General features: G+C 42.8%; 1 protein-coding gene across 1 annotated transcript in view; it reads left to right on the top strand.

Moving 5' to 3' along the window:
* The window catches only part of LOC137421427 (rhophilin-2), a 128,250-nt gene that overhangs the window by 104,164 nt on the left and 3,782 nt on the right, over positions 1–20,304 (top strand). Inside the window, exons 7-13 of the mRNA XM_068107474.2 lie at positions 3,614–3,780; positions 7,451–7,638; positions 9,705–9,861; positions 10,073–10,192; positions 13,305–13,499; positions 17,571–17,647; positions 18,015–18,161. Of these exons, the coding sequence (XP_067963575.1) occupies positions 3,614–3,780; positions 7,451–7,638; positions 9,705–9,861; positions 10,073–10,192; positions 13,305–13,499; positions 17,571–17,647; positions 18,015–18,161 (1,051 nt within the window). The remainder of the gene's footprint in view (positions 1–3,613; positions 3,781–7,450; positions 7,639–9,704; positions 9,862–10,072; positions 10,193–13,304; positions 13,500–17,570; positions 17,648–18,014; positions 18,162–20,304) is intronic.

Raw genomic sequence — 20,304 nt, forward strand, 5'->3', positions numbered from 1 at the left:
AGCTTGCTGGGATGAATGATCCCGGTGTGTACCCCGGTTTAGAATAGGTACACTGTATCCCTGCGCATCGTAAGAGGCGACTAAGGGTTGGCGCCAGGAAGGGCATCCGGCCATAAAAACATTGCCTCAAACAGGGAACCATGATTGTCATGGGCCCCGCAAGGCTAACCCCCGCTCTAGCGGGGAAAATGGCCTTAAAACGATCATTCATTCATTCATTCATTCATTCATCCTATTAACTTGAAAATTTAACGATTTTTCAAATGAAAATTGATTATTTTATAAGTTTGACCTTGAGTTGACCTTTGACCTTTTGACCTTAAAAATAGTTGGTTTCCCGATTCAGGGAGGCACTATGTAATTGCTGTTTATTTTTCAAGTTAATTGGATGAAAAATGACAATTTAAGAAATATGACCAATATTAATCCTCAATGGGCTTCTTCCTTATGACCAACTCTACCATCTGGTGAAGATCGGTATAAAATAGTGACCTATAGGTGATTGACAGACAGACAGAGACAGACAGACAGAATAATGCACAAGACCAACCAATATACTTGAAACATCTTCAATTTTGCAAGTAACAAGAATTAACTGATTTCGGCAACCTCACAGTGTACGTCACATCACGTATGCCCACCTTTCAGCTCACATTGGCTCGGGCAGTGGCGCATCAGTACCTCTTCCGTGACCTTTAACTGGGATGGACCTTTAACTGCACATGCAATTTTGGCCAGTCTCGACCTTGAAGCCTGCCTAAAATGTTATTGATGTTGTTTTTTTCATTAAATATAACACTATATTGATCAGGTAACTCGCGTCAACTTGTGTATATAATAATGGTGGTAACAACCAAGCATCACACAGTGAGAAGAGAAGCTGAAATGTTGTACATTGATCCATCCTGTGTGTTTCTAAAAATAAAAAAGAAGAAAAATTTATGTGAAGCATCACAAATTTCTATTTTCTCAATTTCTGAACAAAAAAAAACCACACCTCACATTTTTCAGACTGACTTATTGTCATACATCTAAAAATATGAATAAATAAAATGCATCACAAATTACAGGGATGCCAATTTCTCAGCAATACTTCCTTTCATAAGTCAACAAGTACAAAAAGTTTTAATTAAAACAAAAGCCGCGTCGATGTTACACAATGCCTAGATGCAGCTGTGCCTATAACGTCGATGTTATAGGTACAGACATTCCTATTGATTCGATTACTTGATGTTATTTTTGTGCAAAGTGAAAATATATCTCGGCAATTTCCCGTGTGTGGCGACGAATTTTTAATATATCTCGGCATTTTCCCGTCTGTTATTTCAGGCGGTGTATGACTGACCATGCCGCGATTTAAAATACTAGGGCATGCCCGTACTATATATATATCTAAAATTATATCCCCCCCCCTCTATTTACATGAAATGGTTTGGTCCAAAGCGAACGGCTTGCGAGTGGTGACAATCCCCCCCCTCTATTTACATGCAATGGTTTGGTCCAAAGCGAACGGCTTCCGGAGTTTGGTAAAGCAATCGCCATCGCGTGCACAAACGCGCAGGAAAGCGAATGAATCGCAAATTCGTTTTTATTAGTTGTAAAACATAGTTTAACGCCAACATAGTTTGCAAACGTGAAATAAATGAATACGCTCTCAAATGTGCCATCCGAGGCAGAGTGTGCCCGCCACGTTCGGCACACGCGATCGTTCGCTGCTCTCTGATTGGTTGAATCGTTTTTTGGACATAGCTCGGTAAGTAATTGTCCGATTAATATGAAACCTTGAAAAGGCACATCCTCGGGTCCCCAGCAATATACCTGGCAAGTTAAAAGTATATCGGACCCGTGGTTGTCGAGAAACAGCGGTCACAGACAAACGTACAGACAGACAGACAGAGATTACTGGAATTATAGATAGATATATATCTCGGCAATTTCCCGTGTGTGGCGACACGTGAACGAAGCTATGCTCCTCTCTCCACATTATTGTGACGACGTATAAATTAAATATTTCATCGTGACGATTGTCATCAAATGGACGAATTTTTAATATATCTCGGCATTTTCCCGTTTGTTATTTCGGGCGGTGTATGACTGACCATGCCGTGATTTAAACAAAATATATATATCTCGGCATTTTTCCCTCTCTTATTTCGGGCGGTGTATGACTGACCATGCCGTGATTTAAAAAAAAAATATCTCAATGGACTTGAAGTTACAGGCCTTTGAGAATTCATTTCGTTCTATAAAGGGCAACTTTCATCGGATTTTCTTCCCGGTTTTTTTCAACCGAGTCTAAAACTATGTTAGCGACTGTGAAAAATGAAATGATATATCGAATTTGATTTGAAATAAAACTGTGTGAGAGAGGAAGACACCACGGGCCTACAAAACAGGCCTCAAAGCTATGCGAGTTAATAAAATGGTGGATATTTGTTTATATGAAGGCTCTCCCAGAATGGGTGGAGCTATGGTTCCCAGAATGGGTGGAGCTTTGAGGTTTTGTCTTCTCTGCAAGAACAAGAAGAAGAAGAAGAAGAAGAAGAAGAAGAAGAACAACAGCAGAGGGCACTCTCTCTATGAGCAGCGTCTGCGATGCGGCTAAAAATTTGTTTGCCAACTAATTCTCATATACAAACAAATTATCTCGATTTTTACCTTGCTGAGCTTTACAAAATAAAATGTAAAAAAGTTATCGCCACCAATTGAGCTTTTGTCGATATTTCTGTGCCCCACTCGCAGGGACTTTAGCACAATGGTCAAAGTTTGAAAAACATCCAACAAATCGTGAAGACTTTAATCAGATATTTGAATAAAGTGTCAAGAAGAAATTTTACAAGTTGGTCGACGACTGACCTTCAACTTGTTACTTGCAAAATTGAAGATTTTTCAAGTACATTGGTCAGGTCACAATTTCTCACTCGCCTACAGGTCACAATTTTAAACCGATCGTCATGAAACTTCACCAAGTTGAAGAGGTCGTCACAATTGAGAAGCCGATTGATTTTGACGTCAAAGGTCACCTGGAGGTCAAGTTTCTAAAATCGCCATTTTAAAAATCCGATTTACTTAAATTGAACAGCATTTGTATATTGTGTCATTGATTGGCAAACCAGCTATTTTAAGGTCAACGGTCAACTCAAGGTCCAACTTCTAAAATCATCTATTTTCAACTGAAAAATCATCAATTTTCATCCTATTAACTTGAACATTAATCATCAATTACGTAGTGTATCGCTGATTTGGGAAACCAACTATTTAAGGTCAGAGGTCAACTCATGGTCAAACTTCTAAAATACATTTTCATCCTATTAACTTGAACATTAAACAGCAATTACATAGTGCATCACTGAATTGGGATGCTGACTATTTAAGGGCAAAAGGTCAAAGGTCAACTAAAGGTCAAACGTCTAAAATCAATTTTCATCCGATTGACTTGAGCTTTGATTTAGATTGTCAATTTTAAACTTGATGAAATGAAAAATTTCTTGTATCCATGAGGACTTGTTTGGGGGGCATGACGTCTTCTTGTTTTTTTTTTTTTTGGCGTGTTTGCTTTGGTATTTATTCAACTTGCAATGGTTAAGCATAATTAGCATGGTGTTTGGTACAGGTACGACTCCCTTACTGGAATTCCTGCGAACAAGCGTGACATAGCACTTGAGAGAGCCAGTATTCTCTTCAATGTCGCTGCCCTGCACACGCAGATTGGTGCACATTATGACCGCAGCACAATCGCGGGATTGGATGCTGCAATTGATGCCTTTTTGAAAGCTGCTGGTATGCCCTCAATGTTCTTCTTCTTCCCTTATCCTATGCTTCAATTGCTGCATCAGCTTTGTCTTTATTCTAATGCGTTTTTACCTGTGATGTGTCGCAAGTCTACAAGAGCTCTGCATGGTTGTTGTTGTGGTTCTTGTTGGGGGTCGATTTTTGAAATGTGCAACCATTGGTTGGACAGCTGCCAGACTCCACCCACAATTTCACTTGTCCCCACCCACCATGGCACCCAGACAAAATCTGGCCACCATCTTGGTTATCTGGTGGGCCTAAGACATCAGGCCCTGTAGGCCTCTGCTGATTATACACTGCCCGGGTTTGTTGTATCAAATTTCCTTTGGCTTTGTTTGAGTCGAGCATTGCTCACGATGAGGGACCCCGAAAAATCTAATCTATGTCAAATAAAAATTATTAGCAAGGTTTATTCAAGCCTGTCTGCACACACAGTATGCACCTCCCTAAAAAAACAGTGTTACGTAATTTTTGAACGGCCCAATATTGGGTTTAAACAATCCATGATCGTTTGACGATTGACCTCATTCATTCTAATTAAACCAACAGGGCACCATCAATACATTGAGGTGCTGCTCTACTGTGGTGCTCTGGAACTTGCCCTTGATGAGCTTCAATGCAGAGGAGTGCTCACAAGAAAGCAAAAATTGATTTGCTGAGTGATAAAGAGAGCTCTAGTTTGGAACAAATCTCTGTGAGCCCCTCCGTTACCATTTGCAAATAAATCTGATGAATCCTTTTCCGATGAACGGTTTGGATGACTTTGATATCGGTTTGAGGAATCGGCTTGTAGTTAGAAACCACACGTTTACTGTTTGTCACTTGTACAGAAGGTGGCTGGTGTTTACAGTTTAACAATTTTCAATGAATTTGGAGACTACCTAAGCATTTGGTGGAAATGAAGAGCAGCATAACATTTACAGCACAGGTTCTTACAGTATTCATCATCAAATTCATCCATTACTTGAAGGTGTTGAACTCGAATGATCGTTCCAGTCAGTGTGACGAATTTTGAACTTTGGACCAACAGGTGATATCAGTGGTGAGGACAAACGTCCCCGCAAATGTCTCCTGCTCTTCCTCTGCTCTAATTGGTTCATATGATCATATGCTTGTGAAAGTCAATATCTCTCTGGTTATTCGCAGAGCTGCCTCGACGCCGTAGAGTTCACCAGTTTACTCGGGTAGATTGGCAAGGACTGCAAGCAGTCATCTCTCTTCAGGGCTGGTCTCCCACATATACTGCTCCTGATATTAAGCCTCAGCCTGGGAATTTTTTCCACACAGACCTGTGTGTGCTCTCTCATGCACAGATTAATCGCATTTCGTCTTCAATTATCCTACCCGCATTCCCACCCCATGGTACACTGAATCCTGTGGTGAGGCAGTTGCTCTAACACAACCTGCCTTCTCTCCCTGGAAAGCAAACCCGGCCGGAGGCAATCTCAGATCATTCTACAAAGCCCGTGAGAATTCCACTTTCAGGAGAGCCAGAAAACACCATCTGTCCAACCTCAAGAATGAACTGCCAAACTTGTCTCCCTCCTCCAAAACCCAGTGGTGCCTTGTCAAGTTTGTCTCTAGAGTATGATCGATCCCCTTCCATCCCTTTCCTCTCTTCCAATGGCACCACAGCCGACTCCGCTCGTGAGAAGGCCGAATGTCTCAATTGTGTGTTTGCTTCCAAATCGTGTCTCCAACCCCCCACTCGCTGTACCCATCCTACCATGTCGTACCAAACTGCTCCTGGACTCTATGCCTTTTACAATTGAGAAGAGGTTTCTGTCAACCATCAACTCTGACTTTGAAACTGGACTGGATAGCTCTGCTGCTCTTGCACGTCATCTTTTTGCTCATTTAACCCTATTATCTGTCCGAGGTCATCTTAATTCTCCTTGGAAATCACCGAACATCACTGCATTATATTAGCTTCCTTCCAATCATCAGCAAGGTCATGGAATCCATCACAGTTGATATGAAATCCTTCCATTTCTCCAAATGGCCTCATCTCAAATAACCAATTCCAATTCAGACCAGGTTACTCTACTTTGGACGTGCTGCTTATACTCTCCCAACAATGGATGGAGGCCCTCAATATCAGACATGAGATCAGAACAGTCTCTCTGAACATGTGTTGAGCTTTCCATACGGTGTGGCATCATGTCTTGCTTTCCAAACCCTCTGCCTATAGAATCCAAGGCCAAATCCACACATGACTAACTGACTTCCTCTACTCTCATAGCCAATGTGTGGCTCTCAACTGAATCATTTCATCTCCTCTCCCTGTCAAGGCTGGAGTGCCTCAATGCAGTGTTCTGGGCCCAGTCTGATTCCTAATCTTCATAAATGAGCTCTGACTCTTTGGAAAATCCTCTTGAAAAATCCTGACAAATTTCACACATTTCCTCTCTGAAAGGGCCGTCTGGCACCTGCACCCCTCCCCCAATATGTTTTCTTAACGATCTTCTTAAGTAAGTTTCGTCAATTCAAATTTCTGGGTCTCACCATGATCCATGATCTTTCTTGGGTAAGCCACATTTCAAAGTTGGCCTCCAAAGCCAGCCGTCGACTGGGCATCCTTCGTCGTACGAAGTCCTTCCTTAGCACACCTGAACTGATGTCCAACTACAAGGCCTTAATGCGCATCTTGATGGATCTGGGCTGGTGCCCCTGCCTCACACCTTGCTCAGCTTCTTGCCCTGGAAGCCAGGGCCTTCAAGGTCATTGGAATTTCCGAGTCTATGGGCTTATCACTTTCTCATCGCTGGAAGGTCGGTGGTCTCCCTGTATACTTCCGCCTACTTTGTGGTCTTGCACCCTCTGCTCTTTCCGTGCTTTGTCCCCACCCCCAAGTGTCTGCAGGACAAACACTGTCCACCATCAACCCCCCTTCTGGTGAAACTACCAAATTCCATAACCACTTCCCACCTCCACTATTCCTCGTTTTTTTTTTTCTACCCGTTGAACCAACTTCCACATTCTCGTCAATCTCATTCTTCCCTCCAGTTCTTCAAGACAGCTGTTCACCACCATCTCAGATCATCCCCACTCCAAAACAATGATCATTTCTACACCCATTAAACGACCCCCATCCTCCATCCCACCCCCAAATATTGCTTGTGAATCCATCTTGACCACCCCTTCCATTCTCCTCTACCCCTCATCGTTACCTGCATCCCTTTTTGTCTGTCTTTGTCTATTTTCTTCTTTGGCCCTGATGTTGGCATTTCCCCGAGCTTTTCTATTGTTCCTTGTGTTCTGTGGCGTCCTGATTTGTTCTATGTTTTAGCTCTTCCATGAGCATTCACTCTGCAAACAAAGAAAAAAATCTGATCTTCATTCCATGTCACATTCTCTAAATAAACCATCGCTTCACTGTTTCCTTTGATTATATGAACACATTTGATGTGAAATTGAAATTGACCTTAAGTTGAGTGCTGGATGTACTTGGACTTGAGAACAATCGGTCTGTCGTCTTTCTTTGTCGTCTTCTATTCCTGCCTCGACTACCTTTGCTTGTCGTTACCAGTTTTCAGTGTAATTTGATTGTGCTTTGCCCTCCATTATATGAAGTATTGACCTTCCCCATTTGACTTTTTGCATGTGACTAAAGCTCCTCTCCTTTTTTTTCCTTTTCTTTTCTTTTCTCCATCCACAGGTGCTTTCAGCTATCTTCTCGAAAATTTCTCGCATGCCCCAACATTGGACATGAGCACTGGGTCACTTGTGATGCTGACGCGTCTCATGTCCGCACAAGTTTACGAGTGCCAATTCCAAAAGGCCCTCGTCTCTGGCATCAAGAATGAGTTTGAAGCACTCCTTTGCGTGGCACGAGATGCAGCAAGTGTGGGTATCTTAGCAAAAGCATTGATATACCAATGTAGTTTATGAGGAGTCCAGGCTATCCTGCCAGCCCTATATCCTGTCAGTCATATCTTCGGTTGAATCAACAGGTCCATAGTTTTCAGATTCTTCTCTGAATCTTTTCTTAAATAACAGCTAGTGCTGAATTTGCTCCTCTCCAACCCCAGCCTGAAGGGAAGGATCATAGGGAAAAACACCATCAAATGTCACCCACTATTTCTGCTGATCCTGGAAATCAAACAACCACTTCAGCAGGGTCCCCTGGACACTGAAAAAGGACAACATAGAAATTGAAGCTGGGTGAAGAATAGTGTCCAAAGGCTTGGGAGTTATCGAGAGAGATGGCCCTAATGAATATTGTGCTTGTGGTTCAGGGTTATCGTCCACTGCTGCTTCATCAATCCATAGTTTATCTAAGTTTTTCGCAATATTTCAAGTGAAAATATCACAACTGCAACACATTTTATTGTTATTTACTTATTATTAGGTTACCTGGAACTTAGTTCTGGGGAGCTTATGGGATGGCGCATCATCCGTCAGTCCATAAACACGTGCAACTTCTTCTCCGAAACTGCTGATGGGATTATGACCAAACTTAGCACAAATTATATTTGGTTTGTTACAACTCGAGTTTGTTCATGGCATTAAAAACAATCAGGGTGTAAGGGGGTCTACCAGGGGTCAAAGTGGGTCCAGGTTTGACCCCCCAAAATAGGTATTTGCTTTCTTCTCTGAAACGACACACACGATGTCGATGAAACTTGACCACAACCTTCATCACCTGTGATGTACCAAAGTTTGTTCACGGCATTAAAAATTGAGGTCTAAAAAAACGGAGACACCAGTGTCATACGAAGTCCTTCCTGTGTAAAATAGGTTTGTTTGTTTTTTAAAGTCTAATGATTGTCAGTATGATTCTACATGCTGCCCTGTCTCCTAGCAACCATTAAAATTGGTTTAAGATGCTGTAGTCAGGGCCCTTCGGGATATTTTGGTTCAAATTCTTCCAAAAGCATCAAATTTGGCGCAGATGTTTTCCATGCCATACTCTTTCGATTTTTAACGGGCGCCAAGGGCGGTATGATCCGGGGACCGTACCGGTCCCTCCCGCCATGTCACCTGACCTATGACGTCATAATTAGGATATGCATCCAATCACATGGCGTACTATAAGTGGTCAAAGTTCAAAATGAATCGATCGAAAAATGAAAACAAAGATCCATTTTTAAGGTTTTCATAAAATCCAATATGGCCGCCAGGTCACATGACCTATGACGTCATATTTATGACATGTATACAATCATGTATACGTGAACCCGGATCATGATCGCACAAAAATTAAACACAAGGATATGGCATACAGTTCATAAAACATCAAAATCCGTACCTTTGTAATTAGACTGATGAACTGCATATGCCTGAAAATTAGGAAATAGACATGTAAATATTTCCTCTAATTGGCAAAAATAAGGTCAGAGTTCGATTACCCAACCCAGAAACATAAAATGGTGAACCTCGTGTAAATCTTGACAAAAAACTCAAAAACCGACATGTTTGACTCAAAAATGACCTTTAAGATGACCTTGAGGGTTGACCTTGACCTCGAATCATCAAAATAACATCATAATTGGATTCCTCGACCTCGAAAACCCCTGAAAAGTGGTATCATACATGATTCCAACCCTTTTGGTTATTTAACTGATTTTCCTCTATTCTGGGTGGCGGCCATTTAGTATTTCGCCAATATGGGGCCCCCGGGGGGTAACGGGGGCGCCCGTCTTGGCGCCAGTCAAAAATCGAAAGAGTATGGCATGGGCAACATCTGGGCCAAATTTGGTGCTTTTGGAAGAATTTGAACCAAACGGCCCCAAAATACCCCTAAGGGCCCTGACTACTGTGATACTTTTAAAATACCCTTGGTATACTGCTTTATGCTACCAGGTGAGCGCCCAGGGGTATTGCCCCTATTTTTATTATTGTTGTCCTATTAATTATTGCTGAAGATGTCATCGGCCAACGTCTTGAGCATTCTTTGTTTTGCTTTGTAGGTATCGGATGCTTACCTGATGGCACGGCAGGCCATGGAGCAATCATCTGTTTTGGACTATGTACCGCTCTCGTGGAAGACGATGGTCCAGGTCAAGGTGGAGCACTTGCGGGCATTATCCCACCACTACGCGGCGCTGGCTTTCCTTGACCATTGCTGTACGCTGTAATTTCCTCAATAATCCATCAATATACCACAATATGACTTTGTTGATGTGAAGTACCGTAATGTTTTACTTTTTGTCCATACATGAAAGTTATAAAACGGGACAATGGTGATTACTTTGAAAGGTGACTGATTTTGCAATCATGTTAGTTCAGCTGATCATTGTGATATTGCTGTTGTGAGAGCTATAATTGCATATTGTAGTGGGAGCAGAAGAAGACGAAGAACACAAGGGAAAACTACTTGCCCAGCTGCATGTTTCCGATACATCCTGGCTTCCCACAGAAGGCTTACTTCGAAACAAGGAAGAATGCAAAAAACTAGGTTGGTTGACTTTCAAAATGTACAACTGATGTCGTGTGTGTGTGTGTGTGTGTGTGTGTGTGTGTGTGTGTGTGTGTGTGTGTGTGTGTGTGTGTGTGTGTGTGTGTGTGTGTGTGTGTGTGTGTGTGTGTGTGTGTGTGTGTGTGTGTGTGTGTGTGTGTGTGTGTGTGTGTGTGTGTGTGTGTGTGTGTGTGTGTGTGTGTGTGTGTGTGTGTGTGTGTGTGTGTGTGTGTGTGTGTGTGTGTGTGTGTGTGTCTACGTGCATTGATGAAGATATATTAATCAGTTACTCCGGTACTAAGCAGCTACTTCCTTGCACATGTGATGGAGATTAGGATATCTTATTGTTGTCACTCAGCAAGTTCTTGTGATTCTCTATTATTGCCTTTATTTGTGAAAGATGGTGAAATGTTGGTTTTCAATTTTGTGTGAACAACTGCCTAAGAAACAAACATACCGTCCAAAGATTATCGAAGGTTGTGACTGAAAAAGGCAGTTGGTGCAATTTTTACCCTTGCCGGAGGAGAGGGTATTGCATCTGGGTCCATTTGTCTGTCTGTCTGTTTGTCCGCACAGAATAAATATGCTTTTCTCTGCAACCGTTGGTCCGATTAACAGGAAATTTTCACCATAGCTGTGCCTCTTCCTGTAGAATTTTTGAGATGATAATTATGACGTCATAGGTCACGTGGTACAGGTGCTATCTTGGAAAAACCAAAAAACGTTTCACCTCTATCTCCGGAACCTCTCCATGGGAAAGATTGAAATATGGCTCATTGTCAAGTACTCGTCCATAGGGAAAAACATGTATTCATGATGTCATCGGTGTCTTTATTATGACGTCATAAGTAGAACGCTTGATCCGATCGGTCTGAAATTTGTTGTGCATGATGTACACAAAAATTGTATGGGGGAATCAAATTAATGACGTCATCGGTCACATGGTTCGGCAGCCATATTGGATTTTACATAAATCCATGTCATCAATAAACCTCACAAACACAGCAGCTATTAAACACCACAGAAAATACACCACACAAACTACAAACACATCCTGGCGAGGGTCTGCAATCTTTGATTCCCCTTTCTTGTTCTGTTTGAATTGGATTAACTTCATGACATTAATCACAACTTATCCGGCCACAATAATGTTGCATAATATTGTGTCACATTACAAGAATGGTGTAAAATAGGAAAATGGTCCAATCACTATAGCAGATGATTTGTGGCCTCTTGCATGTCTTCCACCACCCAATCAATCTTCTGTTTGTGCGAGAGATGGTGATAGGTACCTGAATTATTTCCATCTGTGCAATAACATCACCGTTGCAATGCATGTGGTGGACCTGCCACAGTGCTCATTGGGAGATGCCAGGTTGGCAGAATTTAGTTGCATGGTCCGGAAGCACTTGCCCTTTTCCCTTCAAAATGCTTGTTTTGCACAGGCAATGGTCTTGGGCATAGAGGAGGTGTTAGAACGAGGGGAGTCCATTTTAGTTTGGACACTCCCTGGTCCTGGTGTATTGTTGTGCTGTCATTAAACTTCCTGACCTGCTCCAGCCTGGTTGTACATTGTCACCACTTTGACGAGCACAATAATATATATTTATACCGTTACAGTATACCCAAACTGCCATCTCAAGTTTCAGGTGGAGGAGGGTATTAAAACCTGTGACTGTACCAATCCTGTGGCCCGGCACTACTGGCCAACCTTATTTCGTGGAAGTGAAGAAGCCAGTATACCAAATGCAGAGTTTGTTCCACACCAAGTGTCTCAGGCATTTATCATTAGATATTTTAAACGTTTCTGTATTTATTCCTGAACATTCACATCACATCTTTAACCTAGGCCATGCTCACCGGAAGCTTGTATTTCAATGGGTCACAGTATAAACTAGAACGAGATATCGGGGATTGCAGACCATCGCCCAGACTTGTTTTGTGTGGCAAATAAATGGACGAATGTACTAAATGAAAGGTCACGTTGATTGCAGATGAAAGGTTAAAGGTCTGAAAAGTTGTAAAGATCTAAAGGGTCTTAAAAGGTCGAAAGGGGTGTAATTTTAGTTCTGAATAGGTCTAAAGGGTCTTAAAATGTCTAAAAAGGGTCAAGATGGCAAAAGGGTCTTCAGGGTATTAAAAGATCTAAAGGGTAACAAAGGAGTCTAAGGGTGTTAGGGATGCTAAAGGGTTTAATAGTATCTAATGGGACTACGGGATCTAAAGGGTGTAACGGGTTATATGGGGTCTTGGGGGGGTGGGTCTAAGGAGGTCTATCGGGTCGACCAGGTCTTAATGTCGAAGGAGTCTTAAAGGATCTTAAAGCATCTTAGGGTTCTTAAGGGTCTTGATGTTCTAAAGGGTCTAAATAATCTTGGGGGTCGTATCTTAAGGGTCTTAAATGGGCTTAGAGTTCTAAATGGTCTGAGAGGTCTTTAGGGGTCTTAAGTTTGTAGACCGACAGGCAGAAGTGAACGAATTGCTTAATCTCAGTTTTCGCTTCATGTGCACAAGGTAATAAAAATACAACACCACACAGGTGTGCCAAATTATTTTTAAATGCAATTGGAACTAGAAAGCATCTGTAAATGCAAGGCCCATCCGCATCAGCTTTGCATTCAGATGTCTTCCTCTTCTTCAGTGTGCCAAACATGACGAAAACAGTTTTGTTTTGTTTTATTACAAAATTAAAATTAACAATTTTGTGCACCCTCGACCTTTTGATCTAAAAAACAATCCGCTTGTAGCTTTTGACCAATATGCAAATTCTTCTAATCTCAGGTCAATTGGATGAAAATTGACGATTTTAAGTGACGGTGACCTTTGACCTTTTGACAATTTATTAATTTGGCTTCTCCCAATTCTCATAATAAAACTTTGCTGAAAATTGGTTGGCAAAAGCTAAAATAGTAAAAAAAACAACCTTATGGCCCGGACAGACAGACACACAGAAGTGATTGCAAAACCCCGTCTCCTGCTGCGCGGAGAGCTTCACTCGGAATGTTTTTGAGAAATTAAATTGTAAAACACCGCGACGATGAAATTCCATGCAAGGTTTTTTATATGTGAGGAAGAAGCTGTCCATTTATTTTACCTTTTGTCATCTTGGCAGGTAAAGCACACCTTCGGCGTGCTGTCCTGCTCCATGAGGAGGCGCTGCGTGTGCACATGTTTTGCAAGCCACTTCGCCGGCTGGATGTGCTTCAAGAAGTGCTGACATTCAGTCACAACCACTCTCTGACCAAATACTCTGACCTCGACGAGGAGGACAACTTCCTAGACATCGATGAAGTCCCCAATATTGCTGGTAGTTTGAGCGAGCACAGCACACTTGGCACCACTGATGTTTCTTGGGAGAAAGACTTGAGAGAGCAACACTTGCAAAAAATGTTTATTCAAAAAGCCGAGTGAATTTTGTGGACAAATTTTCTTTTTACGCGAATGAATGAATAGTTTGGGTTGGCCTGTTTGATTTCCCATCGAAACCACTACCTCATGATGTCGGGAACCCAGGTTGAAATACAATATCTCTTTCCTCATTGTCTTCTCATGTCTTTTTAAAACAGATAATAGTGCACATGTCTAACAATGTCTGTATTGTCTGTGTACGATGCACGAGCTCTGTGTACGATGCACGAGCTCTGTGTACGATGCACGAGCTCTGTGTACGATGCACGAGCTCTGTGTACGATGCACGAGCTCTGTGTACGATGCACGAGGTCTGTGTACGACGTAAGAGCGCTGTGTACGACGTAAGAGCGCTGTGTACGACGTAAGAGCGCTGTGTACGACGTAAGAGCGCTGTGTACGACGTAAGAGCGCTGTGTACGACGTAAGAGCGCTGTGTACGACGTAAGAGCGCTGTGTACGACGTAAGAGCGCTGTGTACGACGTAAGAGCGCTGTGTACGACGTAAGAGCGCTGTGTACGACGTAAGAGCGCTGTGTACGACGTAAGAGCGCTGTGTACGACGTAAGAGCTCTGTGTACGACGTAAGAGCGCTGTGTACGACGTAAGAGCTCTGTGTACGACGTAAGAGCTCTGTGTACGACGTAAGAGCGCTGTGTACGACGTAAGAGCGCTGTGTACGACGTAAGAGCGCTGTGTACGACGTAAGAGCGCTGTGTACGACGTAAGAGCGCTGTGTACGACGTAAGAGCGCTGTGTACGACGTAAGAGCGCTGTGTACGACGTAAGAGCGCTGTGTACGACGTAAGAGCGCTGTGTACGACGTAAGAGCGCTGTGTACGACGTAAGAGCGCTGTGTACGACGTAAGAGCGCTGTGTACGACGTAAGAGCGCTGTGTACGACGTAAGAGCGCTGTGTACGACGTAAGAGCGCTGTGTACGACGTAAGAGCGCTGTGTACGACGTAAGAGCGCTGTGTACGACGTAAGAGCGCTGTGTACGACGTAAGAGCTCTGTGTACGACGTAAGAGCTCTGTGTACGACGTAAGAGCTCTGTGTACGACGTAAGAGCTCTGTGTACGACGTAAGAGCTCTGTGTACGACGTAAGAGCTCTGTGTACGACGTAAGAGCTCTGTGTACGACGTAAGAGCTCTGTGTGTGACGTAAGAGCTCTGTGTGTGACGTACGAGCTCTGTGTGTGACGTACGAGCTCTGTGTGTGACGTACGAGCTCTGTGTGTGACGTACGAGCTCTGTGTGTGACGTACGAGCTCTCTGTGTGACGTACGAGCTCTGTGTGACGTGGGAGCTCTGTGTGTGACGTACGAGCTCTGTGTGTGACGTACGAGCTCTGTGTATGATGTTTATAAATAAATAGTCACAATGTCATGCAGTATTATGTGAAAGCATTATACATGATAAGTCCGCATTGCTCGAATGTGGGGTCCTCTTGAGGACTAACATTTCCGATTTTGTTGTATTTATTTTGGTATACAAAGTCGAGGGTCATGGAAGAGCTAGAACATAGAATGGATCAGGATGCAAGAAAACAAAAGGACCATCTGAGATGGTGGTGAACATCTGTTTTGAATACCTGGAGGGAAGAATTAGATTGAAGAGATTGTAGAAGTTGGTTCCCCAGGTGGGGAAAAAGAGAAACGAATGAGTGGAGGTGAGCAATGATCCTACATTTAGGTAGTTTCACCTGAAGGGGGTTGATGGTGGACCACGTGAGCCCAGCAGGAACATGGGAGAGAGGGAGAACAATGGACAGAAAGACCAGAAGGCGGTAGAAGACAGACAATAGACCTGTCTGGGATGTGAAAATAACAGGCCCATAGACTCAGCTTCATCACAGGATATTCCAATAATCTGTGAAAGCCTTTCGACAAATCCTAAACCACGACGTCAAAATGACACGGTGTGAGGCATGGGCCCAGCCCAGAGGGGAGAGCAATACTTCATCAAGCTGCAGGTGAAAGCTTTGTAGGTAGACAAGAATAAGCTAGAGTTCAGGTGTGCCAAGGAAGGACTTTGTACGATGGAGGATGCCCAGACAGCGATAAGCTTTGGAGGCCAACTTTGAAATATGGTTTACCCAAGAAGGATTATCACTGATAGTGACTTTTGAAGTTTGAGTGACTGAACTTCTTCAAGAGGATTGTTGAGAAATTAGATAAGCGTGTTTTGCCAGATGTTTCGTTCGCAGAGAGATAGTGAGAGTGTGAGATTTGTCAGGATTAAAAGACATATTCCAAGTGTTCAACCAGCTTGTGATTTTGTCAAGGTCTGAGGAGAGGGAAGAGGCTGCAGCCTGACTGTCTGAAGGACGAGGAATGTCACGGCAGAGTGTGGAGTAATCAGCAAATAGATGAAGGGGATTTCCCAGAGGGTCAGCGAGATCGTCGATATAGAATAGGAATTTGATGAAGTCCAGAACACTGCATTGGGGCTCTCCAGCCTTGACAGGGAGAGTAGATGAAAGGATTCCATTTGGAGAGCCCCATGTTGGCTCTGAGAGTAGAGGAAGTCAGTAAGCCATGTGTGGAGTTGGCCTTCGATACCATAGGCATAGGCAGACAGTTTGAAGAGCAATGAGGGATGCCAGACTGCATCGAAAGCTCGAGATATGTCCAGAGAGACGGCCATGATCTCATGTCTGATGTTGAGGGCCTCCAGCCCGAATTGATGACCTGAGATGAAGCTGTTGGAGAAAAGGAATGATTTTATATCAACTGTGATGATGGATTGTCATGACCTTGCTGATGATTGCACGTGAACTGATAGGTCTGTAGTTAAGGAGATCGGTTTTTGCACCTTTTCATGTAATGCAGTGATGCTCGATGATTTCCAAGCAGATGGAAGATGACCGATCACAAATGATAGGGTGAAAATAGCAGAATGAGGACGTGCCAAAGCAGTAGAGCAGGTTTTTGGGACACGTGAGTCAATGCCATCCGATCCAGTTGCTGAATCAGAGTCGAGGTTTGAAAGAACCTTCTCCACCTTCTCAGGTGCAAAAGACAGAGAGTCCAGGAGCAGTTGGGTACGACTGAGTATGGGGGGTATAGAGTGAGGGGTTGCGGATAAGATTTGGAAGCAAACACAGAATTGAGGCATTCGGCCTTATCATGAGCGGAGTCGGCTGTTGTGCCATTTGAAGTAAGGGAAGGGGTGGAGGGTAGCAAACACCATAGAGCATAGATAGACTTAACAAGGTGCCATCGGATTTTAGAGGAAGGAGACAAGTTTGAATTTTCAAATCTTGAGGTTGGACAGATGTTGTTTTCTGACTCTCCTGAGTTGACAATTGTGGCGGGCTTTGTGGAATCATCCGAGTTTGCCTTCCGGGAAGAGAAGGCAAGTTGTTTCAGAGTAACAGGTTCACCACAGGATTCGGTGTACCATGGGTGGAAAGAGGGTTTGACAACTGAAGATGAGATGGGATTATTCTGTGCAGGATAGAGCCGTTTTTTTGTGGAAGAATTCCCAGGCTGACTTAACATCAGGAGCAGTAGATATGGGAGACCAGTCCTGAAAAAAGATGGCTGCTTTGCAGTCCCTGTCCATCTGCTTGAGTGAACTGCCAGATTCGTTGGCATTGAGGCAGCTCTCCGAGAATAGCCAGAGATGATGTTGACTCTCACAATCATGTGATCATATGCACCTATATGAGGAGGAGACATTTGCAGGGAAGTTTGTCGTCATCAAATCCAGGCGGATTTGCCTATTTATTAAATTAAGCCTATTTAATTAAATAAATGCGTAATTCTCGGAAGTGAATTGAAGTGAAAAGTTATCCTAACCTCCATGTTTGGTTTGCCTTTATTTTATTTTATTTTTTTCTCATCAATTAGTTTACGGGTTTCTGTGGAAGTTGTAATGCTGGAAACTCGCATCATTCCGGCTGACCTATTACGCAAATTGATTCAGTAATGTTTGTTTAATTCCCTATTCCTGTTTTTTTCAGCAAAACCTCAACAGAAGCTTCAGCTGACTCTTCCTAATTTTACAAATGTGAAAGCCATGGACCTCTTCTTGGCTCTGGTGAGTGTGCAAATGGTGAAGATCTCTGTGATGGCAGGTGTTGGTTTAAAATAATTAGTACTGAACTCGCTGCTAGAATCGAAAGAACTGAAAGAGTTCACCGCGCTGAATGAATCGACAAGCAAGTTTCAGTCAATCATAGTGGCTTGTTCATTTAAATTTTGCAGTATGACGTATCTACCTTTGACTTCTTCTTTCTTTCTTTCTTCTGATGCAACGCCCTCTGTAGGTTGCGTCAGTAATTTGGAATTTGGCCATCGTGCCGGCGATAGCTCGCCCCTTTGATGACCGACTATGTAGCATCTTTCTCATTTTTATGCTTTGTCATTTCACCTCCCTTCTATCCTGACATCCTCTCCAAAAACAGGGTCCACTACCCACATTCTCGGCTCGTAATCATTGGTCTACCCCACGTTCTGTGATTCTCACTCCCTGTGAGGATGGATTTGGACTGATGCTCCGTGGAGATGCCCCTGTGAAGGTGGCTGGTGTGGAAGATGGAGGGGTTGCAGAGGTAAGATAATCCAAGCATGCAATGGTCAAAAGGATAAAAGAGGATCCTTTGAACCGACCAAATGTAATTGTCCACCCACCAAATGTAATTGTCCACCCACCAAATGTAATTGTCGACCTACCAAATGTAATTGTCCACCCACCAAATGTAATTGTCCACCCACCAAATATAATCGTCCACCTACCAAATGTAATTGTCCACTCACCAAATGTAATTGCCCACCCACCAAATGTAATTGTCCACCCACCAAATGTAGTTGTCCACCCACCAAATGTAATTGTCCGCCCAGCAAATGTAATTGTCCACTCACCAAATGTAATTGTCCACCCATCAAATGTAATTGTCCACCCACCAAATGTAATTGTCCACCCACCAAATGTAATTGTCCACCCACCAAATGTAATTGTCCGCCCACCAAATGTAATTTTCCGCCCATCAAATGTAATTGTCCACCCACCAAATGTAGTTGTCCACCCACCAAATGTAATTGTCCGCCCAGAAAATGTAATTGTCCGCCCACCAAATGTAATTGTCCACCCACCAAATGTAATTGTCCACCCATCAAATGTAATTGTCCACCCACCAAATGTAATTGTCCACCCACCAAATGTAATTGTCCACCCACCAAATGTAATTGTCCGCCCACCAAATGTAATTGTCCGCCCACCAAATGTAATTGTCCGCCCACCAAATGTAATTTTCCGCCCACCAAATGTAATTTTCCACCCACCAAATGTAATTTTCCGCCCACCAAATTTAATTTTCCGCCCACCAAATGTAATTGTCCGCCCACCAAATGTAATTGTCCACCCACCAAATGTAATTGTCCACCCACCAAATGTAGTTGTCCATCCACCAAATGTAATTGTCCATCCACCAAATGTAATTGTCCACCCACCAAATGTAATTGTCCACCCACCAAATGTAATTGTCCACCCACCAAATGTAATTGTCCACCCACCAAATGTAGTTGTCCACCCACCAAATGTAATTGGCCACCCAGAAAATGTAATTGTCCGCCCACCAAATGTAATTGTCCACCCACCAAATGTAATTGCCCACCCATCAAATGTAATTGCCCACCCACCAAATGTAATTGTCCGCCCACCAAATGTAATTGTCCGCCCACCAAATGTAATTGTCCGCCCACCAAATGTAATTGTCCGCCCACCAAATGTAATTGTCCACCCACCAAATGTAATTGTCCACCCACCAAATGTAATTGTCCACCCACCAAATGTAATTGTCCACCTACCAAATGCATACATTTTTGGGGAATTTTTTTTTTTTTTTTTTTTAATGCAAAATTGAAAATAGTGCAGATGAAATTACCTGACATAAAACGTGAATAATTGGTGTTGATGAAACTTGTTTTACTATATCATTCTTTATCAATAGTTTTAACTTTTTGATGAAACTCACATGACGTTTTTGTTTGACGACATACTTCTTATGACGACATACTGACGACATACTGACGACATACTGACGACATACGACATACTTCTTATGCCCCACTACCGAAGTTAAAGTTACAAATTAAGGAATACCAAAGTTAAGCTTCTCGTTACATTTGCAACTTTCCAATCATCTGGTATCCGTCCCGACTACAGTGAAATAATGAATTTATTGGTTAATGTCTCACTTTTTGCCACGTCCCTTAACACTCCCGGAGGCGTATCATTTGGCCCCAAAGCTTTGCCTTCTCTTAACTTTCCAATCCGTCTCCATAATTTTAACCCTTCCACCTGTTCTCAACTCCGAGATGCATTACCTCTACTGCTGGTCCCCTATCTGCTCCTTTGTAAATGTAAGTCTCCTGAGCCTATCTATATTCGTATTTCCCTGCACAGGAAGGAATGCTTGAACATTGATCACAAGAGACAACATTTAAGATGCACAAAAGGAACTTTCTCCTAGAGACCGAGACCTTCTTGTCCTTTATGCATTAATTGTAACACTGAACTCACATTTTACTCGCCCATTATTGAAAATAATATTTTGTTCTCCCAAATTTGCATTTTGTTAGTCAATCCTAGTATTTAAAGTATACTTAGTTCATCAATCTAAGTATTCAAATTGTTCACCATTTGAACAGCTGAGTTCCAGGAAGAACATCTGCATTTTTGTTAGCCTCACCTAA

The sequence above is a fragment of the Myxine glutinosa genome, chromosome 2 (assembly GCF_964187855.1).
Source record: "Myxine glutinosa chromosome 2, kmMyxGlut1.1, whole genome shotgun sequence".
Lineage (NCBI taxonomy): Eukaryota > Metazoa > Chordata > Myxini > Myxiniformes > Myxinidae > Myxine > Myxine glutinosa.